Source organism: Crotalus tigris, unplaced genomic scaffold (assembly GCF_016545835.1).
Source record: "Crotalus tigris isolate CLP2741 ecotype Arizona unplaced genomic scaffold, ASM1654583v1 scf7180000018550.1270297659:1495590, whole genome shotgun sequence".
Lineage (NCBI taxonomy): Eukaryota > Metazoa > Chordata > Lepidosauria > Squamata > Viperidae > Crotalus > Crotalus tigris.
In genome coordinates, this window is record NW_024097073.1 from 1,338,331 (window position 1) to 1,365,208 (window position 26,878).

At 42.8% G+C, this 26,878-nt stretch overlaps 1 protein-coding gene across 5 annotated transcripts in view; it reads right to left on the minus strand.

Annotated features, from left to right (window-relative positions):
* The window catches only part of SPEG (striated muscle enriched protein kinase), a 134,300-nt gene that overhangs the window by 10,146 nt on the left and 97,276 nt on the right, over positions 1-26,878 (minus strand). For all 5 annotated transcript variants that reach the window (XM_039354415.1, XM_039354416.1, XM_039354417.1 and 2 more), the window contains 20 exons: positions 26,332-26,538; positions 24,236-24,359; positions 22,805-22,977; positions 22,340-22,452; positions 21,709-21,877; positions 20,437-20,530; positions 17,302-17,502; positions 17,004-17,064; positions 15,024-15,101; positions 12,444-12,616; positions 11,359-11,385; positions 10,885-11,037; positions 9,301-9,343; positions 8,961-9,029; positions 5,827-7,987; positions 4,614-4,769; positions 3,697-3,813; positions 2,000-2,167; positions 1,748-1,870; positions 260-424 (listed from right to left, as the gene is read on the minus strand). In XM_039354415.1, coding sequence (XP_039210349.1) covers positions 260-424; positions 1,748-1,870; positions 2,000-2,167; positions 3,697-3,813; positions 4,614-4,769; positions 5,827-7,987; positions 8,961-9,029; positions 9,301-9,343; positions 10,885-11,037; positions 11,359-11,385; positions 12,444-12,616; positions 15,024-15,101; positions 17,004-17,064; positions 17,302-17,502; positions 20,437-20,530; positions 21,709-21,877; positions 22,340-22,452; positions 22,805-22,977; positions 24,236-24,359; positions 26,332-26,538 — 4,575 coding nt within the window. The remainder of the gene's footprint in view (positions 1-259; positions 425-1,747; positions 1,871-1,999; positions 2,168-3,696; positions 3,814-4,613; positions 4,770-5,826; positions 7,988-8,960; positions 9,030-9,300; positions 9,344-10,884; positions 11,038-11,358; positions 11,386-12,443; positions 12,617-15,023; positions 15,102-17,003; positions 17,065-17,301; positions 17,503-20,436; positions 20,531-21,708; positions 21,878-22,339; positions 22,453-22,804; positions 22,978-24,235; positions 24,360-26,331; positions 26,539-26,878) is intronic.

Genomic DNA, 26,878 nt, shown 5'->3' on the forward strand with positions numbered 1-26,878 from the left:
CTTCAAACTTGGCAACTTTAAGACCTGTGGACTTCAACTCCCAGAATTCCTCAGCCAGCCCTGGCTGGCTGAGGAATTCTGGGAGTTGAAGTCCACAGGTCTTAAAGTTACCAAGTTTGAAGACCCCTGCTTTTGACTGTAAATTGGAGGATAAGGACTATTTTATTATGGATACTTGTAAATGGTTCTGGGAATTTTATTTCACTGGAGAAATAATGTAAGCTAGCATAATTTAATATGAGGCTTTCCTCTTTCTCACCTGCAGTCTCAATGAACACTTTCCCTGAAGGGTTGCTGTACGGGCCTTGTCCCGCTTTGTTGGCACAGGCAACACGGAACTTGATGGTGTTTCCAACGGGAAGAGCCGTTGCGTTGAAGTAACAGTCAGCAATGCCTGAGCTAATTGTTTTCCAATCATGTTCTCCTGAGGGGGAGAAAAAGGAATTAGTTTTTTTTAAAAAAAGCAGATCCCGTGAATGATCTTGACTGTCATGTTTCATTTTCAACCTCATTTGATTTGCTTTGCAAATCTAATGTGAATATGTACATTGGTGGGCAAATGGAGGTGAAGAGGCTGTGCCAAACAACAAAATATTTCTAGTCTCAGAAACTTCCAGCATTCCAGAGAGTTGGATTTTGTTTTTGGCCACTGGTCAAAATCTGCTCTTCATACTTGGACTTAGTCCACTGAATCAGAGATGATAACCCACAACCCCAGAGTTCTTTCTGTCACCAAATTTCAGAAGCACGATTGCTAAAAATGGACAGCATGGTTTTCTCCCATTCTGAAGCAGAAAACACCTCAGCTGCAACGTAACAGATAGTCAACTAAGATAACCTTTATTATCATTTTTTACTGTGGGCACAACGGCACACATCAAAAATGAAATTTAGTTGCCCGCTCTCAAAGTGAAACACATACATGACACACACCTAAACACACTATGTACAACATATATATATAGACCAGGGGTAGGCAACCTTGGCTCTTTTATGACTCATGGACTTCAACTCCCAGAATTCCTGAGCCAGCCATGCTGAGGGGAAAGGGAGAGTTTCCAAGCTGAGCTATGCTGGCTCAGGAATTCTGGGAGTCGAAGTCCACGAGTCATAAAAGAGCCAAGATTGCCTACCCCTGGTATAGACCCACACCCCTACATATACATAGCAAAAAAATATTAAATATTGTCCATCTTGAATATATAACGGAAGGAGGAAGCTTGAGAGTTCACAAGGTTAATGCTGTATGGAATGAAACTATGGCTGAATCTGGATGTTCTGCTACGAATACCACGAAGCCTCCTCCCAGAAGGTAACAAGGAATAACTAATACTTTGATTTAGACTGCAAAGAGCCACATCCCAAGTGCGGAAAACCCACCCCTTCCAATACACGACCATTTTGTGACACTGCTCTTTTCACTGTCGCTTCTCACACCCCTCCCCCCAAAATGGCACGAATTCCAGCCATCAAAGACTTGTGCAACAGATGAGTTTTACTGAATGCAAAGAGCCAGAGAAGGGAGACCATCCTCTCTTCTTTGTGTTGCACCACCAGTGGTTTGGAAAAGAAGAGAAAAATCAAATCAGATAGGAGGGGGCAAGCAATTAGTGACAGACTCATAAAAAAGAAACAGAATTCTTCAAATAAAAATGCAAGAATACTTTAGGTAACAGTTCAGGAGAACAGCTACTCTTGAGAATCTCTGTAGCGGATACACACTCTGCCACATCCAATAGGTACATACCATCTATCTTGCATTCCAGTGTGTATGTGCAGGGCGCCTGAGTGTCTGCTGGCCTCCACAACACCAGGACTGTGTTCCTGTACTTTTGTGGAATTTCTGGAGTGCCTGGTCTCCCAGGAAGACCTGTTCCAAATGGGTTTAAAAAAAAGAATGAACTGAGGAACACGAACAGCAACTATATATATGGCAGAAATACCAATATTGATTCGAGGGGGGGGGAGGAATTTTTAGAAAACCTTTGTTTATTCTTACGTGCCACAGCAATGGTGCAGGAACTAGTTGCAGTGCCCAAGGCATTTGTAGCATTACATTCATACAGGCCTGCATCCTTCTTGGAGACTTTGGAAATGGTGAGTAGCTGACGGCCATCCTTACATGCCACAATATTAAGAACTCCCTCTGAAACCAGGGCACGTTTATCTGTGGAAGACAGAAAATAGTCAGCTCAACCAAACTAGAGACACTGATGATTCAGACTGCGCTTTATCAGACTTTCACATTTATGCTCCATTGCTATGGCTTCCCACATCTGATAACAATGTAGTCAAACACATTTGATACAAAGCTGAAACATGTCCTCCCCCCTTACTCTTCAATTTCTGGTTCTGAGTTTGCCAGGTGGATTTGATCTAACACTGAATGACTACAGGAGTGAGTTAAGCTTAACAAGGTCATTTCTAGATCAGGATCAGTCCTCCCAGGTTACTGTTTCCATGTTACTAGTCTTAAATTAGCTAGTTTGTATCATATGAACTCAGAAGACTGGTTGATTGAGTTGATTCTCCTGTCCACCACATGGAGTTAGAAGCCTTGTGGCCTTATAGAATGGAGGGTTTCTTTTTATTGTGTTTCTTTAGTTGCTTTTGTTTTTAATCCCATATATGCACACATTTTTAATTACATACAGTTACATGAACCCAGACAGAAGGGTATCAAACTACAGGAAGGAAGGAAGGAAGGAAGGAAGGAAGGAAGGAAGGAAGGAAGGAAGGAAGGAAGGAAGGAAGGAAGGAAGGAAGGAAGGATGGAAGGAGGAAGATTATAAATAGCATAAAAGAGACAAGGCATTGGCCAAGATGACCACTGTCCATATAACAAAGAGAAGGACAAGGGGGGACATGATAGCAGTGTTCCAGTATCTCAGGGGCTGCCACAAAGAAGAGGGAGTCAAGCTATTCTCCAAAGCGCCCGAAGGCAAGACAAGCAGCAACAGATGGAAACTAATCAAGGAGAGAAGCAACCTAGAACTAAGGAGAAACTTCCTGACAGTTAGAACAATTAACTGAATGCTCCAACACTGGAAGTTTTAAAGAAGAGACTGGACAGCCATTTGTCTGAAATGGTGTAGGGTTTCCTGCCTGAGCAGGGGTTGGACTCAATGACCTCCAAGGTCCCTTCCAACTTGATGATGATGATGATGTGCTACGTCACAGAAAAAAACAGGGGTCATGGAGGCTGAGTCAGTTGTGTCATGTAAACCCACCCAGAAAATTGGATTTAACTGAAAGGGCTTGTTGTTCTTGATGCAATTTAATTCTGGATTCCAACTCTTTGCAGTCACTGGGATGGCAGTTCAAGCCAAGGATTCAAGACTTGTGCCATGGGATTCTAATTGAGCCACTTCATCTATTTGGGCTACAGTTAAGTCCCCTTTCTGATAAATTTCAGTTCAGTGATGAAGTTTCAAGGCTGAATACTACTCAGCTCGGCCAGCACCGCTATCACCTGCTGCCACCACAGCCAATGGCAGAGCTTGCAGAGGATGATGGGAGTTGCGTACTCCCACACATTTGGAGAACACGAGATTGGAGAAGGACAGTATAGTCCTTGCAAGGAGACTCAGAATGAATCAGGTTCCCCCTTTCTTGACCTTGCAAGATCTGGGTAGCTCCTTGGCCTATCACAGCCCACACGTAGGAGGCAGGTTCTCCTTGTGGTGCAGAACTTACCTTTCATCCACAGAATGCAAGGGGCGGGGCTGGCGGCAGGGAGGCAGCAAAGTTGCACTGCCTCTCCCTCCAACAATACCTGGTCCTTTAATTTTATGTGGAAAACAGGAGGGAAATCTGGTAGGAAAACAGATAAGAGGCATTCATTGGAAAAGGCTGTGAAATGCCACCTGGTTGGTCCTGAAGGATTTGGCAGGAATCTAATTACTGGGACAGGAATAATTCCCTCCAGTGAAGGCAGGTGATTTACAATCCTGAGCCTTTCTTGAGCTCCCTTCCTGAACTGCAGCCATAAAATTAAGTGGCAAATTGTGCAAAATTGCCATGCCGCTTCCTGCCAATTCCTGATGGGAAAAACTTAAAGTGGCCAAGTGTACTGGGGTGAACTTAGCGCACCTAAAATAGAACAGAAACAATGAAAAAAAAAATATCCTTAAAGTTTGGAGGAAGAAAAGCAAAACAAAAACGGTTCCATCCTCTTACGGGACACCCTACCGCAGTGTTTCCCAAACTTGACAATTTTAAGGCATGTGGACTTCAACTCCCAGAATTCCACAGCCAGCAACGCTGGCTGTGGAATTCTGGGAGTTGAAGTCCACATGCCTTAAAATTGTCAAGTTTGGGAAACACTGCCCTACCGTAATAGGATGACTCTGCCTCTCCTCTGGTGAAAAAAAAAACAAACCCATGTTTTCAAGAAGTGCAGGTTCCAGTTGCTAGCAAGCAAAAAAAAGAAAAAAAGTCACCTGTACAATTTCAGGTGACAAAAACAAACAGTGTGAAAAAAAGCACTTCCAAGGTGGAGCCTTCAATATTGAGGGGCTTCCTGCCACTGTGAAAACTTTGTAACACAGACAAAATAGAAGTGAGCAGCCCCGGCGCTCTCTCTCCCTGACACTAAATGACATAAGACTTACCCGATTCACTCAGCATGTAAGGTTGATTGACAATAACGACACCTTCCCCTCTCAGACTGGCAGGGAGGTTGGGCTGAGAGGCCACCTTGTCCTTCTTGGCACGGGATAAACTCCAGCGATCCCAACGAGAGCTGCGTCGGTGGCCATCGTTGGAAACTGTAGGGGCAACAAATACGGGCTGGCTCTTTCCTGACCAGAAGAACAGAATTAATGCCTCTGGAGGAGGGCAAGTCTGTCTGTCTGAAACCCTGGCTTTTCTTGTGGTGGATGTACAAAATCAAGGCTTACACACACTTGCTACCTGTGCTCTGCTCCACCATAGCTGTATTTTTATCTTTTGTATACCCAGTTCTTCACTTTTGTCCTTCAGCCCTTCATTTTTGCCCTAACATCACAACATAGGAGGTGCTACTCATAATCCTCCTTGGGGTATTAGAGTCTCTTCTGGGCTTTTACTTAATTGCATACTGTGGCCATCATTCCCAAAGAGCTGAAAGCCTGGGGAATATTTTCTCATATTTTTCTTATTGTGAATTGTGCCCTTCCAAATTTTGGGGACTGAATAATGCTTGACTATGTTTTGTGCTGATTGAAATTTATGGGGTAGAGTGCAAAACACATGGAGGCTTCACAGTGGCCTGTCAAACTCCAGGTGGCAAAACAAAGTAAAACAAAACATCCATTCGGGTCAGGTGAAGGCTTCTCACACTGCATTTGAACAGTATGCTGAGTGTGTTAGTGTTTACTATGGCTATTTTTGTAAACCACCACCAACTGCTGCCTCAGGAATTCTGGGAGTTGAAGTCCACGAGTCGTAAAAGAGCCACGGTTGCCTACCCCTGGTCTAGAGTATTATGTGAACCCCCCAAATAGTTAATTCAGCAGTCATTGTGCACCAAGATACAATGTTGGTTGCTAGACTACATCATTTCAATCTGCAAGGATATATATGGCTCGGGAATATTTGAATGTGGTCACAAAAAGTGCCTATACCTGCAAAATTAACACGTTGGGTACATTTGCTCTTCCCTGATAGGTCTTCAGGAATAAAGATTATTTGAATATGGTGAAAGATGTGAATCTTATCAAATGCATCTTCCAAAATACAGAACGCAATAGCAACAGCACTGAGGCAGAGGTGTGCCTGGCCATAAGTTCCATTTGCCGTCCTTCCTCTTTCCCTTCCCCTCCCAGGTAATGACGTGTAGCTCACCATTGCCTGTGGACGACTCAGACTGGAACGATTCTGTGGAGGGGACCTTAGCAGACTGGGCTGCCAGCTGGTTCTGTGGGATGCCCACCTGGCGCAGGTTTTCACCCTCAGAGGTTGCACGGCGTATCTGAGAGAGAAAGGGAGCTCTCTTCTCAAGCTGCCTGATCCGGTCACCAGTAGCAACAGGATGGTCGTCATCAGCCTGTTGCTGTGAGTGGCTACGTAGATGTGTGGAGAGGCGGCCTACTGTACTTCCAATCTTCCGGCGTACGGCCATAACAGGGGATTCACTGGAGCCAGGCTCTGTCTCCTTTTTGTCCTTGGAAGCCAAGCCCCAAGAAGGTCTACGCCCCTGGCCCATACTCCCTGAGTCCTCCTCCTTGACCTTCTTTCTCTCGGCAGGGGGAGTCCGACGCAGGCGCATTGACATCCTGCGAATGAAGCCTCCTTCCTTCTCCACTTCATGCAGGTCCTGTACTGAACGGGAGCGTGCTCCTAGCTGCTTGGGGGCCGTAGACTTGGAAAATTCTATTGGAGCACCCGCTGGTCCTGGCCGATAAATGCCTTCTTCCTGCACCAGAGGCTTGGCCAGGTATCGCTCCTCAGATCTGGAGATTAGCTTATAGCCTCTGCTGAAGGAGCCTTCCCTGCCTCTCTTGAATTTGGCTTCAAAGACTTCTTCAGAGTCAATGTCCGCAATATGTTCAGCTGAGGAAGGAAGTTCTTTCTCTTTGTTGGAGACCACAGCAGAAGGTGGCATTTCTGTGGGGGATTGCTGAGGCACACCTTCCGGAGCAGCAATGGAAGGTTCAGGGCTCTCCCTCTGAGGGCTTTGGGAAGATTCACCAACCAAGGATTTCATGACATCGGCATAAGCGGAACGTTTTGGAGCAGAGCTGCCGGGGATGGGTGAGATTTGCCTGGATGGTATCAATTCCCGTTTGGAGCTCATGGTTTTCCCAGCCATTGGAGTATCAAGTTTAGGAAATCTGACTGATGGCTTCTCCTCAGACTGTCTAGGGATAGGTCTCCTCAGGCTAGACCTAGTGAGGGACTTAGTTCCTACCTCCATCTCAAGGCTGGGCACTTTGGAGAGAGTTTCATGCGGTGTGTGAGGCCGGGACTCATTCAATGCTGAGAGGGATGGGGTCTCTTTTAATCTCTGAGTCTCTGCCTGTGGCAAGGGGATTTCCAATGGTGCCCCAGAGCGCCGGTGCAGGGTGACAGGCTCCCCATCACCCTGGCTGAAGGAGCTACTTTTTTGGAGGAGGCGTCCCTCTGGGGGCAAGTGCTGTGGGGCTGTCTCACTAGAAGCTGCACGCACCATTTTATGCCCTGGGGACATTTGTTTTTCTAACCGGGGAGGCCTCGGGACCTTCTTCTCAAGGCCAAGGGTCTCCAACAGGGGCCCCCGCAAGCCGCTCAGCTTGCCATCCACAGGACTGCCTCGCAGTAAGCGCTGACGCATGAGCTCCAGGCGCTGAGCATATTCTTCCTCAGGGAGGCCACCTTTCCTACGATACAATGTGCCAGGGCTGGGGCTGCGACGGGGCAGCTCCATGGAGGCCGCTTTGGTCAAGATTGGACGGGAGGGGGACTCAGCGTCATCTGAGGGAAGGTTGAGCAAAAGGGCACTATCTGCAGAACTGCCTCGGCGCAGCCCTCCCTTCTGTGAGGCTTTGTCAGATGCATCTGGAGAGTCCAGGCTGGAGCCTTTCTTCATTGCCCTCCTTTTCTCTGGCCTTTTCTGGATGTCACTAGTCTCCTCTTCAAAAGATCCCAGTGTGTCAGCCTCCGTGGAACGTTTTTGGGGCAACATGCTCGTATGCTTCCTCATGGATGACTCTACATCTTCCTTTCTCTGCTCTTCATCCTGCCAATCCATAGATGTATCCTCCTCCGTTAGAGCCCCATCTGGACCCGCAGACTCCTCCTCTGTGGGAATCTCGGTGAGGGACATGCGGGAACCCGAAAATTCAGGCTGGTGGGGCATAGGAATGTAGGGCAGCTCCTCAGGGTCATCAGAATCTGAAGAAGAGGACAGGACTGATGTTTCCTTTAGAAGACGTGGCACAGCAATAGATAAGTGGGTGGATGTGTCCTCAAGAAGCTCAGGGATCGGTCGTGGCACCATGTTACACTTGTAGCTAATCTGGGAGCGCTGTGTAAAAAAAGTATAGGAAGGACAGAGAGAAAGAGTGAGCTGGGATTCAGGCAAAAATGTAGAAATCTCCCATCTCTTCCGCCTTATAGGTTTGGTTGCTGTGCCTGTCCAGTAATAATATCCCCCATCCTGTTCTGTACAGACTTAAGCAGGCAAAATATTTGCTAGGCTAAAATATTTTTTCAAGACCCATTTAAACAGAATAAGCGGCCCATCTTTAAAACAACACAGTTTTGGTCAGCCTTGGAAAAAGCAAATATGTCTTCTACAAACAAGTAAAACCACGTTTGTACTTTTTCTGTATTAATGTTTTCTAAAGAGGTCCATGAAAAACACATGAAAAGTGTGACATATAATAGAGAATAAAAAGTACATGACCTATCAGCATTCTTGGTTATCAGAAGGTAGATTTGCAATTAAAAGTCATTGACCAGCTGTGCAATTCTGTATTTTGATCTTTTCTAATTAGTGGCTATCCACTACTTTTCTAATTCATTGTTTTATAGTATTTAACATCAAATTTAGCTACTTTTAGTCTACGTTACTCTGAATGCTGTCACCGCATACTTTAAAGATATATAAAATATAATTCAGAATTTTGTTTTGCTGTATTTAATGGGGCATTCAGGGTATGAATGAAAAATTGTGTTGGGAGAGAGGAAAAGTGGGTTTTTGCCTCTGTGATGCCATGCATTAATAATAAATTTGTAAACGAACACGAGGATTACAAATCGTTGCAATTTATTGGGATTTCTCAGTTTTCCCATTTCTCTGTATGAATTTTTCTAAAGTACAGCACGGATGTCAGAAACGGAATTCATTTTTTTCTTGAAGAGCAGCTGTGAGCTGCTGGAATTATGCCTAGTAGAATCTCTCTGTCTCATTCCTTCCTTCTTTCCCCATTATTTTTGGTTGAGCAAAATGGCAACCCCCAGTCAAACTGCCAAAGAAGGAGATATTTTTTCTTTACCTGCCACTTCCTGCGAGATATGAACAGCTTTAGATGATCTGTGCTGATACTCTTGCCCTTGGCCAGTGTCTGGAAGGGAAAATGTGTGGTAAAGAGTGAAGCAACTGGACACAGTGAGTTTTGTTCTCAGTGTTTATGGGAGAAACCCAAGCCTGCTGAGCTTCTGAGAGGGAGGGAGGGAGGGAGGGAGGGAGAGAGAGAGAGAGAGAGAGAGAGAGAGAGAGAGAGAGAGAGAGAGAGAGAGAGAGAGAGAGAGAGAGAGAGAGAGAGAGAGAGATCGCCCAAATAGGCTCCCCAGTTCTTTCCCAAGAGGCAGGCAGATTATTTTAATAGGACTCACCTTGAACCAGGGATGCTCCAGGGTCTGCTCCGCATTAGGCCTCCTATTTGGAAAAGGTAAGAAGGATTAATGTGCAGATTAAGTGGCATTCATTAGTACAGGCTAATGACAAAGTTGGAGTTGGCTGCATTCCAGCAAATTTGGTCATCCCCAGCTGAATATCTTCTTTGTTTTATCAAAAGGAGAATTTCTCCTTGCACAACTTTCCAGGGGTGGGAAAGAAATTGCATTATTTCTCACTGGACTGTGACTTTATTTCATGTCATATGTTATAACCCTAGTTAATGCATGGTTTTAAATGTTGTGACATTGTTTGCTAAAATATTAAGGAAAAAAATCTGTAAAATGTTTGTAAGAATATGCATCTGAGGTAAGACTGCTTGCTTTATTGTTTGTTTGTTTGTTTGTTCATTTAAACTTGTATGGTACCCATCTCACCAGAGGTGACTCTAGGCAGCTTACACACAATTAAAAAGCACTATTAAAATACTAAAACAGTCATGAGGGATCTTCAATTTAAAATTCAATTAAAATAAAACTGATATGGATGGAGAGGGAGGGAGCAAAGTATGCACAAGGAGGAGGTGGGTTGTTATATACTTATTAGCCATCTCCGAAATGCCACATCCCCATGCATATATTTGGGGAAATATTCACCGAACTTCATATAAAATTTAGCAAAAATTATTTTAAAAGATCAAGGCCGATGAACTGAAGTCAATAGTACGCAAAGGAATGAAAAACTGAGAGAAAACAAAGTTCATAAGCTCATCCAATCCTTCCTGAGGCTCCAATCAATTGACTTTATGAAATGTCTCTACCTTTTTAAAGGTACTTGAAAGTCCCAAAGTTTGGGACGATTATAATAAATCTCGCTTAAAACACGTTGATTTTTGATTTGTGTTTTATTAATAGACAAGATCAAATGGCAATAAAGGTAAAAGTAAAGGATTCTTCTGTCCAGTTGTATCCGATTCTAAGAGATAGTGCTCACCTCCGTTTCTTAGCCAAGGGAGCCAGCATTGTCCAAAGACACTTCTGTGATTATGTGGCCAACCTGACCAGCGGTATATGCTGAGGTGCACGGATTAATGTTTTCCTTCCCACCAAAGTGGTACCTATTTATCTACTTGCATTTGCCTGCTTTTGAACTGCTGGGTGGGCAGGAACTGGGGCAAGTAATGGGAGCTCACCCCGTAACACGGTGTCTTGAACCTGGGCTGTCAGCTTTCAAGTTGACAAGCTCAGCATCTTTAACTGCTGAGCCATCACACCCCTTAAATGACAGTAAATAAGTATGTAAATACTTTAAGTACTGATATATATTTATAAAAACCTGATATATATATTCAGCTAATGGGCGGCCAAAGAAATTGTAGTGAAAGTATCAGTTGTCAATACACTCGTCTTCTTTAGGATTTTAACCTCTGAATTATCTGGATTTTGTTTTCACCCAATTCAGAGCTTGTGGCCCTGTGACTTTGGGAGAAGTTTCCTTTCAACCCGTCTATTAGTATGGGGAAGTGATGCAATTTACACTCCCCCACACAGACCACCATATCCCCTGTAGCAACTGTTACTTACAGGCGATCATTAACCAGCACCTTGATAACAAAGCCTTTGGCCTCCCTGGTCAGTCCTGTGAACATGCTCTCCTCAAAAGCCACGTTGTAGTTGCGGATGTTCATGAGTGTGGTCTTGTCATTTTCACCCACAAATGGGGAGATCCCTGTGAGACTAGGAGAGGGAACAGTCAGCAAATCCTTAGCAGGCGCTCAAAATGCATTTGTGAGATAAAGTCTGGGGCTTCCTTATCTGCTCAATGTATACAGCAAATAATTCTAGACTGGGGCCAATAAATTGTAATAACTTTTCAAGGTTTCCCCAAGCCATAATCTGCAGCATGAGAACACTCCAAAGAGAAATGAATGCCAGGCCAGACTATAATCAGATGAACAAGGAAAACCCCAATCTTGCTCATTGTGCCACTTATTCACTATTATATGGGAGGTGGAAAGGTTCTGAGTGCTGGATTAACTCCCCAAACTTGGGGCTTACCATAGATATGTCATGACTCCCACAGGCCTGTAAAGAGAGATGAGAGAGAGAATTTCACTGCTTTGATAAGACCATCTAGTGATGGCATCTATATTTTTTTAAAGCTGATCAATATAAATTCAGAAGTCCTGAGTTCTGAGTCCCTGGGATTTTTTTTTAAAAGGTTTTGAAGGAAAAAAAATCCAACTCTTAATTCAAACAAGCACATTCTAGCATGGTGAAGAATGCTGTGTAGCATGATCTCATTCCGCAATCTTGTCTCACATTTCCCGAGGCGGTTTCAGTTCTGACATAAAAACCTGATTTATGTCACCCCCAACGGCGAAATTATGAATGCTAAATAATCTGTGGCACTGAGCCATTTGGCATTTTCTCCCATCACCTCCATCCCCCAAGCTCTTCATGAAGCTAGCGATCTTAAGCAGAAATACAAGAACATTGCCCTAAGCAGTCATCGCTCTACAACCATTTTTGAGCTGTGGTTGTTTTCCAATATCTTAAATATCTAGATCAGGGGTGTCCAACTCGCAACGTCACGTGACATGTTGCAACATATCGTGACTTTTTTCCATTGCTGGCAATGGGATGGGTGTGGTTTCGCCATGACGCATCCGGCCTATGGGCCAGCAGTTTGACACCCTTGCTCTAGATCAGTGGTTCTCAACCTGTGGGTCAGGACCCCATTTGGGGTCGAACGACCATTTCACGGGGGTCGCCAAACAATGCAGTCTGCCATTTTTTCCCCCTTTTCCTTAGCTGTGCTACTCCCTTTTATTCTATTGGTTTTTGAAAGCCAATAGAATAGACTCTCTTGAATAGAGTCTAATTCTATTGGCTTTCAAAAGCCAATAGGAATTGTCCAGGCCGCCAAAAGTCCCATTCTGCAAACGGTGCTGCACCAGTTGAGTAGTCCTCGACTTATGACCGGTTGAATAGTCCTCGATTTACGACCGGTTGGGGGTCGCGGCATTAAAAAGGTTGAGAACCACTGCTCTAGATGATACTCTTTAAGTCCCTTCTCCACATCTACATTCAGGGATGCGCACAAAGATAAACATCACATTGTATAAGTTGCCCCAATTTACCAGACATCGGTGACCACGGACACGGGACTCTGGCTGACAATCTCAGGACCAACAAATTCGGGGGTGCCATATTTGCAGTACTGTGGTTCATCTGGAGTCAGTTCCTGGGCATTGCCAAAGTCACAGATTCTCACCTGATCACTGCCTGGTTCAGCCAGCAGTATGTTTTCAGGCTACGGGGGAAAACAAAAAGGAAATAATTTTAAAAAGTTAAAATAGCACTCCAGTCAAAACCAGATATTAGATTCCTGTTAGCTGACCAGAGGTTACCACAGTTACTTAATTCTCCAGAGGATTTCCTACACCTTCTTTGCATTATTCAGCCCACGGACACTGATAAAGGTGCATTTCTTAATGTCTGTTTCTGATCAAAATTGGAGGGAGTAATAGAAATTATCATCGATTTTGTTTCTTCTATATCAGTGTTTCTCAACCTTGACAATTTTAAGGCATGTGGACTTCAACTCCCAGAATTCCACAGCCAGCAATGCTGGCTGTGGAATTCTGGAAGTTGAAGTCCACATGCCTTAAAATTGTCAAGGTTGAGAAACACTGTTCTATATCTTACTTAAAACTTTTAATGCCAAACCTTTTTTTACTAGAAAATCTCAGAAACTCCCTTGTCAAGCAACTTTTCATTTTCTCCCAGTATGCTGAACAATCCAAGCTTCTGCAATTTGACAAAAATGCTTTTGAACTATTAGTTTTCCTTGCTTCAGGGCTAATTAATTATTCCAAATCCACACTACCATTGCCATTTCTGATATCACAAACATCTGATAATGGGAAAGAAAAGAGGAGGCCAAAACTGTGAATTGTGCCATAGGCAAGAAAACATGACCAAAAAAATGTAACCTAGGTAGCAGGAGAAAAAGCCCTAGTTTCTTTCCCAAAAGAAAACTATTTATGATTGGCCATTTTTATATGTCAACCATTTGTGTGATTAATTCTACAGTCTGCTCCCGAAATTCCAAATGTATAATATTAGCTCAAAATGTTGGTGCGCTTCTTTCTCTACCAGTTATATTTCACCTTCATGAACTCTGTTTTTTTCCAGAACTCCCTGAAATTCTGCCTGTAAATGCAAATTAGTGCCTACTTGCCACAGGAGGCGTAATTCATATAACAGCTGAAACACTATTTCTATGTTATCCTGTTCTCTTAGAAACATTTATAGGAAGGAAAAAAAACAGGACATGGGTGAATAAAATGGTGACTCCATTTCAGTTCTACCATTCATCAAATAGCAGCCAAACCAGCAAACTATACTTCAGTTCTTCCTACATATCCATTTAGCTTTTCTCTGCAACCTTTAGCAATGTAATTTGAGGCAATAGTTCATAAAAGTGGTTGCCATCTTGAAATGAGAAAGAGTATTGCAATGCCCGTGTTCCTGAAGGCCCACTTTGTTCTGTTTGATAGACGTGAGGCAAAATTTCAATAAGCTTTATTTTAAAGCAAAAGCTTGCACAATAGCAACTAATTTTTTTCAGCCATTCAAGACCTGTTCCTTTTTGCTTATATTCAAATTACACTTCCCAACAAGCACTGTGCTCAGTCCTATTAAAAGGATAGACCAGGGGTGCAGAATTTCTAATTCTCTCTGCTTAATTTAAGATGCCTCTGCAAGGAATCGGCTTGTATATCTAGCCGTAGGAGTAATGTTACTTCCCCACTAACTCATAAGAGGAGATGAAAAAGCTCCAAAAGAAAAGAATATCAGAAAATGAACAAAAGATAAAAACCACCCAGTTTGGGTTTTGTTTGTGCCCTTTCTCACTCTCATACTGTATCTGAGGCAATATAGCCCTAGAAATAAGGAGAGAGAGAAGAAACAGAAAATCATTATTTATATTTATATACAATTGATTTTTAAAAGTGAAGTTTCATCATTAGCTTTGGAACCTTTTTTTTTCAGAAAACAAGTTAACATTAACTTCAGTTGGCTTTTATTTCCTATGTTGATCAGAACTTTTTTACAGACCATTCATTAGCCTAGTATTCCTCAATTTTTCCAAGTTTAAGATAAGTAGACTTCAACTCCCAGGATCCCCCAGCCTGCACACTGAGGTCCACACTTAAAGTTCTGAGGATGAGAAACACTGCATTAACCTACTGCAGATCTGGTGGAAAAGTGACATGTGTCCAACTGAGAGTAAATCCAGCCTATTTCTTCCTTTTGCTGAACAATGAAGAGTAAGAGAAACCACCCCAGATCCAAAGCTTAGGAAAGCAATAAGCTTTTCCAGATACTCCTAAGCAACTGAATTATTTACGGACTTGCCATGCCTGCCTGCTAGATTGTAGCTAGCATCATGGAACATTAAGGCATGCCCATTTTGACATATGGTTTCTCTGTGTGTGTGTGTTTGTGTGTGTGGTCAAAGATGCTAGCCAACCAAAAGTAAGATTTAGCTGGTAATTTCTACTGTCTCTGCAGAGAGAAGAACTGCATTCACTGAGTTCTTATGTAATATGCAGTGAATGTGTTAGCTAGCCAGGATATTATACTTTCATGCCAAAACAGGTTAAACGTTCAGAAAACCAAGTGAGGCTGCAAGCATGCTGGAGCAGACTCACCTTAATGTCAAGATGCAAGATGCCATTGCGGTGGAGGTAACAAATTCCCGCCAGGACCTGCCTCACGTAGCAGCGGATCTGCATTGGGGAAAAAAAAAACCCAATGGCATTAGAGGTGTCCATACGATCAAATGTAACTCCATGTTCACTTTCAAGAAAACAGGTGCTTCCCCTTCCTATCCCTCACTCATCTAATACTTTGTGCTGAGACTGGTGCTGAATTTACTTTGGTTGCCTAGCTGAAACCTTTTCCTTGAGGAGGAGGAGAAGAACAAGTGTTGCTTGTTTTTCCCCCCCAGCTATCTGCATTATTATCCTTTTGGATAACCTGTTTGCAATTGGAGCAGGAACTCTGGTTTGTCTGGACAGACCTTTCCAAAATTAGTGTCAACAGAGTGCTGTTCTGCCCAAAATTCAAAATGAGGCATCCTCAGTTCTTCTAAATATCTCCATCTCTAAATTTCCATTCGTAGGATGCAATTCATATGATGTCACCTAAAGTTAATCTACTGTCAGAGATTAGTCATAGAGACAAATAACAAGCAAACCAATCCTTAATCATGACGAGGCAGAGGTTATAATAGTAGTGGGAGCTTCATCCAGCATGAGAAATGGCACCGCCATCCCTCTGACCACATTCATAATCTTGAATGAGAGCGGATATGGGGCCTAGTTGTGCAGAAATAGCCTAAATGCTTAAGTTCTAGTAACCTTTTGGGGGGACTTTTGCAATATGTATTATCAGTTTTTAAAAGCCAGTTTGATGTAATAGTTAAAGGCACTGGACTAGAAAGCAGGAGACTGGCTGACTTTAGGCCAGCCACTTCTCTCTCAGTCTTGGGAAGAGGGAATGGCAAATCACTTTAAAAAATGTTGAGAGAAAATTGTATAGACCTGTCCAGGCAGTCACCAGAAGTAAAGACTGAGTTGAAGGAGGGAGGGAGGCAGGTGAGAGAGAACAACAACTCCAAGGGCTTCTGATCCATTCCCAACCAAAACCTAAATGACTCTGGATACTTAAAAACCACATCAAAATTAAGATCCTTCTTGGGTTTTTGACCAGGTCTTCCTGGCACTGAAAGTAGAGCAGATGCAGTGGTGGGATACAGCCAGTTTGCACCAGTTCGGCAGATTTTTTGTTGCCCAGGCCCAGAATGGACTTCCAGAAGTGGCATCCACACAGAGAACTAGTTGTTCACATATTTGAATCCCACCACTGAAAAGATAGTGTTATAGAGTGCTACACCTAGTATTTTCTTTGTTCTCTCTTTTTTGCACAAGATTAAACATCTTTTTAATTTATTAATTGCTGATTAGATCTATTAATCCTGAATATAATCTTACACAGGAAGATAATCTGCACGGTTTATATTGTGATTTGGCACAAAGGCTCTTTTGCATTCTCAATTTACTACTTGGGATGCTTTATTGATAAATACTGGGGATTTTTTTTTTATTAAAAGTTTTACAAATTACAATATAAACCCACCCATCCCCTCCCCCCCTCCCCCAGTTCCCAGAGCTGATTACAGGGTAACAAATAAACAAACATAATCTAGCTAACATAAACCAACTAAACTATCAATCAAAACCATAATACACTTTAACTCCTTCTCAAAACAAATATTAACAAATTAAAACAACAATAATAATACAATTAATACTATTAATAATTATCTAAAATCTATTCAAAAGCAAGATAATACTTTTCAGTTTCATACTTCTTCTGAATATAATCAATCCATCTTCTCCAAACCATAATATATCTTTCTTGTGAATGATCCTTCAAATAGGCGGAGATTTTCGCCATTTCTGCTAAATTAGATACTTTAAGTATCCATTCTTCCAAAGTAGGCAATAAGTTTTTCTTCCAATATTGCCCCACCAATAATCTTTTTTAAAAAAAAAAATTTTAAATTAATAATTTCCAAGACAATGAAAAAAGTAGAACCTATATTGATTATTTGAGCTGGCACTTACTTCAGATTCGCTCACAGAGGACTTCCTGGCAATGCGCTCAAGCAGTTCTTCTCCAGTGCAGCTAAAGAGTCCATTAAAGGAAACAGTGGCTTAAAAAAGCTAGTGGCTTCCTATAGAAGAGGCCCCACACAGTAAGTTTCCCTTGGCAGTGTCTTAACTTATAGATGCTTAGAAATGTCAGGGCCAGAAACAGCATATCCAGGAGCATATCCACATACTCCTACCCAAATGATACCAAAACAGGCTATTGCCCAGATCATTGCACTGCCCACACAGCCCTACAAATGAAAGAGGATACAGTTCTGTAATGATGATGAGGGCATTCCTTTTCTCAAAGGCATCATGGAAGTAAACAATACGTTCATGGTCCAACTGAGCTAAAATGCCAAGCTCACGACGGGCTGATTTTTTGGCTTTGGCCCGGCATGGGATGAACTTTGCAGCAAAAGCCAAGCCGGTGCTTTTCTGGGTCACTCGCCGCACGTATGAGAAGGCTCCCCTAGAAAACAAGACATCATGAAACATCAGGCAACTATGCTCCCTTATTGCTGTGCTAGTTTTGCTAAGCCATGTCACTCTGCTCTGGCTCCGTGCCAGTGAAGTGGAAGATGGAGTGAAAAGGTGGGGACGTTGAACAAAAGGTTACATTCAGTTTGGATGGAGCTTTGCTGGCTGAGGAATTCTGGGAGTTGGAGTCCACAAGTCTTAAAGTTACCAAGGTTGAGAACCCCTGGCTTAGAAGAGCACAAAATCCAGGTTATCCAGCCCTCACTAAGAAACCTCTGAACTGAAGGATTTCACAAAAATATTTTTCCCCCAGTGCGTCACATTCATTAATAGGTCAAATGACATTGCATAGGGCTTGAGCTATGAAGCACTGCCACTGTAGAAATAGCTCTAGAACAGTGTTTCTCACCCTTGACAATTTTGCTGGCTGTGGAATTCTGGGAGTTGAAGTCCACATGCTTTAAAATTGTCAAGGTTGAGAAACACTGCTCTAGAAAATGAAATGCTGGCCATCTTTCCTTTATTTTAGCCGAAAACTATATTAATTAAAACTATACTATATTATGTATTTAATCAGTGGAACAACCTGCCTCTAGAATTTGTATTTTTTTTTTTGTATTTAATTTTATTTATATGCCACCCAATCCCAAAGGACTCAGGGCGGCGTACAGAAGTTGTGAATGCTCCAACACTGGAAGTTTTTAAGAAGAGATTGGACAGCCATTTGTCTGAAATGGTATAAGGTTTCCTGCCTAAGCAGGGGGTTGGACTAGAAGACCCCCAAGATCCCTTCCAACTCTGTTATTCTATTCTGTTCTGTTCTGTTCTGTTCTAATACTATTAGTATGATTCCTGGTGACAACTAGGACAGGTTCACACAATTTTCTTGGCAATACATTTTCAGAACAGGTTTGTCTTTGCCTTGTTCTAAAGGCTGAGAGAGGGTGACTGTGCCCAAGGTATTTCATCTGGTTTCGTACCTAAGGCAGGACTAGACCTCATGGTCTCCTGGTTTGTAGTATGCTATCTTGACCTCTACACCACACTGGCCATCTCCATCATTGATACCTATTCTGCCTCTATTGGCTCTGTCTTAAGTCACTGCAAAACACTCGATTCCCCTCCAAAGCTATAGATGTGAAAGCCTGGCAGGTTTTATGTACCTTGAAGCTGATTTAAATGGTGTAACAAGAAGGGGGAAGATACCAGAAGTAGGCCTCACTTAGCAACCACAATTGTGTCCGGCAACTTGGTTGCTAAAGGACATTGCGCTAAGTGAAACATCGCCTGACCCTGATACGCTGACAACCTTACTTTGCCTTCGGCTATTTTTTTTTTAAAAAATGCCAAAGTCACTAACTGAAACATCATGTGACTGCAACTTATGATTTTATTTCTGCCTTCTCTATTTGCTTGTTATGAAGTTCCCAAATGGTGATCCCATGACTGTGAAATGCTGCAACAGTCATAAATGAAAGGAATTGTTCCAAAGCACTTGACGGTAGGACAAGAAGCAACGGGTGGAAACTAATCAAGGAGAGAAGCAACCTAGAACTAAGGAGAAACTTCCTGACAGTGAGAACAATTAATCGGTGGAACAACCTGCGTCCAGAAGCAGTAAATGCTCCAACACTGGAAGTTTTTAAGAAGAGGCTGGACAGCCATTTGTCCGAAATGGTGTAGGGTTTCCTGCCTGAGCAGGGGGTTGGATTAGATGACCTCCAAGATCCCTTCCAACTTTACTATTATTATTATTATTAAACAAGGCAATTGGTAAGTGAGGACTAACTGTATCTTTTTTTTTAACAAAATTTTATTAAATTTATATAGATGAGGAAAAATAGGAACAATACAGGTATGGTAAAGGGAGGGATGGAAGGAAAGGGGAATAAGGAATTAGGGTAAAATAAGGATAGGTACAATCACATATTTCAACAAACAAGCTACCGTCTGGATCATAATAATGAGTAAATATCATATTCAACCATTTTTACCGAAGCTTAGACTATAACATATTAAAAACAATTAGTAAATAAATACGTTGATCTATTAAGTAAACACTGCTAATAACATCTCAAAACATCCTAACAATCAAAAGTAACAAATGAAAATCAGTAAATCAGGAAAAATAATCATATCATCAAAATGTTAGTTAGAACTCGATTAAAAATCAGGACTAACTGTATCTTAATAGGAATGCAGTTATAGGTAGTCCTCAACTTACAACCATTTATTTAGTGACCGTTCGAAGTTACAACGGCACTGAAAAAAGTGACTTATGACCGCTTTTCATGATCATTGCAACATCCCTATGGTCAGGTGATCAAAATTCAGATGCTTGGCAACTGGCATGTATTTATGACAGATGCAGTGTCCTGGAATCATGTGATCCCCTTTTGTGACCTTCTGACAAGCAAAGTCAATGGGGAAGCCAGATTCACTTTACAGCTGTGTCACTAACTTTTAAGTAAGTTTTAAGTACTAACTATTTAAGTATGACTAGGGAAAAACTTTCAGTTATTATTCAGAAATCAAGTGGGAATACAGGTTAAAACGCAGTTTTTCTGAGTAACCCTATGCTTGAAGATGAGAAATATCAATTCAGATTCACCATGTATGTCTGAATCTACACTACTGGAAAACAGAAATGGATTTCACATTATTACTATCCAAGTGCTAGCTCAGGAGAATGGGACACTCCCAAGCCACACTGATTGACAGCTCTCCTACCCATTGATTAACATTTTTAGAATAGTTTGGAAGGAGGCGGGTTGTTGACACTCCCTAAACTTTAGAGTCCTAGGCCAGTGACTACTCAGCCTTAGCCTAAACCTGTCCCCATCTCCATCCCCAGTACAAAAAGTCCCAACCCAACTAGTCACAGTTGCTGCCTATCTGAGCTTCCTCCTTTCCCTCTTCCTCTCACCTGCTGATCTCCTCATGGACATCATAATAGTCAGCAAGACGGCGGGCTATGTGTGATTCTTCTTCTGCCCGTGCAGCATCCGAGTCTGGTATGGCTGGAGATCAATAAGACATCAAAGTGGTAAAGGAGAGATGGATGGATGAGAGGAAGAAAAGAATATTTATTACAAAAGCCCAGGAGTTTTCCCTCCAGCTTCTTTTTAAGTTCTCTTGGGCATCTTTAACTCTTACTACAGTATTACAGACGCATTCATTTGAATTCCAGCCTTCCTAAACCACATACAGTTGACAAGTTATGAATGGGATAGTGATGACATGAATCCTCTACAGCAGGGGTGTCAAACTCAATTTCATTGAGGGCCGTATCAGCATTGTGGTTGCCCTCAGGGGGCCAGATGGGTGTGGCCAGGGTGGGTACGGCCTACTGAGTGGGCGTGGATGGAATGGGCATGGCCTACTGGGTGGGTGTGGCCAGTTCTACATCATTCGTGTCAAGGGTGCCTGTGGGTGCCTGGGCAGGAGTGGGATTGATCTGAGAGTCTCTGGCAGAAGGGGGTGGGACCAGGGCAAGTGCCAAGACATGGTCCACTGGAGGAGCCTCACTATTCCTCTCAGGTCATGCGGGGGGGGGGGCTTATGGAGCTAAGACTGAATGCGTTTCAGCATAGATGGCCACCACAAAATTATACATTGGCTCCCGACTGGCCTGGACCAGGGCCAAGGCAGAGGGGGCCATTCCCTCTCTGTTTCCAGGATGGCTTCACGGGCCGCATGAAACCACTTCGCGGGCCGCATCCGGCCCCCGGGCCTTGTGTTTGACATGTCTGCTCTATAGGATATTTGTTAATTATCAGTGACTTGGCTGTAGAACTATGAATCTTATCACTTGCTTAAAGTTCAGTGAGAAAACCCACTATTTGATGTCTCAGTCAGGTTATAAAGAATTACCTCTGATATGCAAGAGAGCTGTCATCAGTCACTCTGTAGGTAAAACTAAGAAATTTAGGTGTTTCCACATTAATCTAATCTTCTGCCCTTAATAAAAATAATTGGAACTTTTACCCTCCAAATTCCGGTTTTGAGCATCTAGTTTCAATAACTGGCCTCAAAAACACTGGGTCCGATTAGAGCAGCAAAAATCTTCACACTTTCCTGATATCTATCATGCTCCAGGAGCAACTAGGAAACAAAGCTGTTTGCCTATTCTTGGTGTCCAGGGCTTCCAATGAGCTAACATTTGGATGCTCATCCCTGCTAGTACGATATCACATACTTGCATGAACCACAAGTTCAGCCTTGCAAGACACTTCTCCAGCCAGATTGCGCGCAGTGCACGTGTAGACTCCATTGTCCTGCTCTGTTGTGTTCAGCACAACTAAAGAACATTCGCTTTCCTCATATACGAAGCTCAGGTGATTACTTTCAGTCAGGAGCACCTCATTCTAGATAGATTTGGGAGAACAAAGGACCTGTAAAAAATAGTCTGGAAGACTGAACTCTTATATTGTTTTACTTTGCTCTCACACATCCACTGTTTTTTAGGAAGGTGCAGGAAATGGGTTCCTTGAATCCCACTGTCTAAAGGCTTCCTCGACTTTTGCTCCATTGTCTTCTCCCTTGAAAGATCTGGATCTTTCGGTTAATGTTTCATTATTCCCATTTCAGGGGAGAAGGGTATTAGAAATCAACCAAATAACATTTCCTCTGTGTCGGTGTTTTGATATGTAATGAAATTTCTCAGCCTGGCTGTTAACATCTCAACTGTGCTAATCCAAGAAAATCTAGTAGGAAACAGACCCCACTAGTTAATATTGAGAAGCACTATTAAGAACTTCTTAAAATCTGAGAACATTCTGCAGGTATTCTTAACCCAAAAATCTCCTCAAAATTAGACACGTACTCACCTTGTACCACATGATATCTGGAAGCGGTTTGCCCTCTACCACCACTGCAAACTGTGGTGTTTCACCTATTCCAACTTCAATATCTTCCATGATTGATTCAAAACGTGGTGCCTCTGGAAACAGAAAACGCATACTCAGTTGGAGCAGGGAGAAGTGGACTCAGCTCTTTGATTAAGCAAAAAAAATATATCTTCCAACAAGGTTTGCCAGAAAAGTTCTCACACCCTTCCATGGGGAGTATTATTCTAAAACGTGAGGAAGTTCAGGGCTTTATTAACAAACTGGATCAGGAATCTCTCATAGCTGGTTACTCTGTACTTGTGACATGGGTTTGTAGGGTGTGCATTGCCATAACCCTACTTATGCATTACAGAATATTTTGAAAAACAGCCATCTCCTAATAACTTGATAAAGAAGGATATGGGACAGTTTTCAGATGGAATGAAGTGGGATGATCTCCCATACCTGCCAACTCCATGCTGATGAAGCCATGGTCATATCCATGCTGGTTGCTCACCTCGCAGGTTATTTCCCCCACATCCCCCCTTCCCACCCGGAGGAATCGCAAGGTGTGCTGATCATCATCAGGCATGCTCATCTCACAGTTGGGATCACCATCCTTGAGCGCCATGCCAGCCCTGGGAGAAGTAAGGAAGAAGAGTTTTTGATAGAAAGCGAATGTGTTCAATATGCATCCTGTTGTTGAGCCTCTTCCATAAGCAGCAGGCTTCCACCAATGTGCTTTGTCAACAAGTATCACCACTTGACTTTAGGATCTGGAGCCTATTTGTAACTTCTCCTTTCACATGTCCCAAAACAGGCAGGGTTTCCAACCACCTTGGAAAGCCTGTCTAATTAATTCCACAACTAACTTGGTCCATGCTCCTGGAGAAACGCTGCACAATAGCTTCATAGCACTTCCCTGGAGCTGTAGGATGGAGTTGCTTCCGATTGGCAGACAGTCTTGCCTTATCCTGTCTCCTCTCCTTGGGATTCTACTCTCTGTCCAGAAGCCAGGGGACCATGGTACCTTGACTGGGGGAATGTGGAACCCCATTTCTGTACCAAACAGAGGAGTAGTGACAGTGATGGGCTCTTCCTACTTCCTTCCCATAAAAAGCTAACAAAAGAGGTAAAGTGTAAAAACAGACTTGGGGTGTAACTAGCTCCACTTTTTTAGCTCCACTGGCTAAATAAAGTGCTGGCTTCTGTGTGAAGGGGAAGACGAGGTGGGGGGACAATTACTAAGCAATTATAGTAAATACCAGTGTGGAAGAGACTTGAAGCTTCGTATGTATGAAAACTCAGCAATAATTTATTAATAAAATTTATTAATAAAATTTATATGCCGCCCAATCCCTAGGGACTCAATCCCAATCCCTAAGAACACAATTCACGATTCTTCTACATTTTAAGACCCTAAAAGGCACCGTTACTACTGCACCATCTTTCCCTGGATCTTTGCCACCCTCCTGCAAAGATGCATAACAGTTGCTCTGTCATCTCTAGCAGCTTCTGAGTCTCCTGCACACCTCACCAGGGCAAGCGTGAAGTAGACTTAAAATACAAGCGCCTGAAGGCAGGACAAGAAGCAACGGGTGGAAACTAAGCAAAGAGAAAAGCAACCTAGAACTAAGGAGAAACTTCCTGACAGTTAGAACAATTAACCAGTGGAACAACCTGCCTCCAGAAGCGGTGAATGCTCCAACACTGGAAGTTTTTAAGAAGAAACTGGACAGCCATTTGTCCGAAATGTTATAGGGTTTCCTGCCTGAGCAGGGGGTTGGACTAGATGGCCTCCAAGGTCCCTTCCAACTTTATTATTATTATTATTATTATTATTATTATTATTATTATTATTATTATTATTATTATTACATTGGGTGGCTGGCCTACCTCCTCCAGGTGACAGCAGCTTCAACATGGTTGAGAGTTATAGTGATGGAAGCCGACTGTGCTTCCACTGCATACACCACATCTGGCTTGTCCAAGATGATAGGAGCCTCCGCCATATACGGACCTGGAAACACAGCCCATTGCATTAGTGCCCCAGCACAGATCCAAGAAATTCTACACTATCACTGCAGGGAGAGATTTCATGCTTCTCAGTTCGCGGGGCTAAATTTCCTTGAACTACATAAAACAGGAATAAAGTTCACCCTGGATACCCCTTCCATATGCAGGTAAGCCCTCGACTTATGATCACAACTGAGCCCAAAATTTCTGTTATGAAAGTGAGACATTTGTTACGTGGGTTTTGCCCCATTTTATAACCTTTCTTGCCACAGTTCTTAAATGAATCACTGCAGTTGATGAGTTAGTAACCTGGTGGTTAAGTGGATCTGCCTTCCCCATTGACTTTGCATGTCAGATGGTCGTAAAAGGGGATCACATGATCCCGGGACTCTGCAACCATCATAAATACGAACCAGTTGCCAAGCATTCAAATTCTGAACACGTGGCCATGGGGATGCTGCGGTGGTCGTAAGTGTGAAAAATGGTCATAAGTCACTTTTTTCAGTGCGGTTGTAACTTTGAACAGTCACTAAATGAACTGTTGTGAGTCGAGGATTACCTGTATTTCCTTTTTCTTAGCCCCTGGGCCTGAATTATCTTTCTTAGATCAGATTGTACCAAAGGCATTCTTAGATGGCATCTCAGTCAAATACTGCGCTGGGGAAGACTTCTTACAATTCTTATATAAAACTTGCATTATAAGAAGAATGTGCTTCACAACTTTTTCTAATATGATGCATTCCAGACGTGGTGAGGACACTGGCTAAGAATTCTGGGAGGTGTAGTCCAACACACTTGAAAGGTGCCATTTGGAATGTCCGGTTTGAAGAAAACATTTTCAAAGGTCCATTTGAAAAGCAATATTATATATATTTGTGATAGAATTCTAGAAACAATGGGCTACTACTGTACTAAAAAGCTCCTGCTTGTAATGTTGACCACTCCTGTTTATAATTTAATATTCAGCTACCAGTAGGAATAAATTCCACAAATAGAAATAATCCACCTTCCCAACTAGGAAAGAAAACTTTCTATCCTCAAACAAACAATTGGATCAACCCGAGGTAAGGCAGACACATTTTTTTTTATTGCTTATTTAGAGCCTCCAGTTACTAATAATTTTTTTTATAAAACCAAGGCTCTCAGATGGCAAGAGTTCTCAAAATATTTGAGTACTGGCATCACCTTCATATTTCAACAAAGGAACAAAGAGCAAGTTTCTCTGAAGAAGGTGCTCGCAGTCTTTTGAGTGAAATCTGAAGTAACTGTGAATTCTTCTGAACTGGAACTTGTTCAAAATCTTTTAGGCTAGCTACAAACACATCTGAGAGAAAAAAATGAAGAAGGAGAAACATACATTTTTCTTCACTTGTTATAAATGCCTTTGATCCTCCCGGTTCTAAAAAGACATTTATTGGGTAATCATTAGAGTGTAGGAGCTGTGATTCCTGAGTTCAAATCCTCTTCCTAGCCAACAGTACGTAAATTTACTGTTAGTCACAATTCTGGCGACAGATGAAATGACACCTCTTCGTCCTCTCAATTCCATTCTTCACCATCTCTTCCCCTTCTCCTTCCTCTCCCCCCCCCCATTTTGCTCCTCTTCCACAGACTTACTCTGGGGCAGAAAAGGAACAATTTCCTTTTGCCAAGTGGTCCCATTTTTTTATCTTGGGCTCCCCTGTTACTTCAGCATGGACTACGAATCATTGGATTGTTTTCTTTGGTTTCCTTTGTGAACTTGGGCTCACTCCTGCCTCTGTGTGGACTTTTTAAAGGTCGCACTGTGTGGGGAAAGGGTGAGGATTTGAGAAAAGGAGTGGGGTAAGGAAAGAGGTGATGGAGGAGACTTGTTTTTTGTTCACTGCATTTTGTTAGCTCAGCTGTCTCTGCTTCCAGGAGAAAGTGGGAGGACTTTTAGGAGGGTTTTTATTCTATAATGAAAAATAGCCATTTACTCGCCCTTTATTCCTTACCATGATCAAGGAGCTGCACCGGTTCTGTGGGTGGAGAAGGCTTGCTGTTCGCCTTAGCCGTTGCTGTAAGTACACGGAACATATAGTAAATGTTTTTCTTTAGAGCCAGAATGGTGTGGCTGGTTTGTTGCAAGCCTGTAGTAACAACAGTCCAGTGGCTGGACCCCAGGATCTGCTGCTGGAGAATATAGGTGACAGAGGCAGGGTCTAAGAATAGAGGAAGGAAAATGCCGGTGAGCTAAAACTCGTACATGAGAGCATTCTGGACTAGATCACAGGAACACATGAGATAGATTAACATTTCATGAGTAGTAGGAACCTGCCACAGTCTGCAATATGGCAGTGCATGAGAGAAACTATACCAGTGATGGCAAACCTTTTAGAGACAGAGTGCCCAAACTGCAACCCAAAACCCACTTATGCATCGTCGGGTGCCGGGTGGGTGTGGCCCATTGGGTGGGTGTGGCCCATTGGGTGAGTGTGGCCCATTGGGTGGGCGTGGCTGCGGTGGTAACAGCAGATTGGGTGGGACTAAAAAGTTCAATCA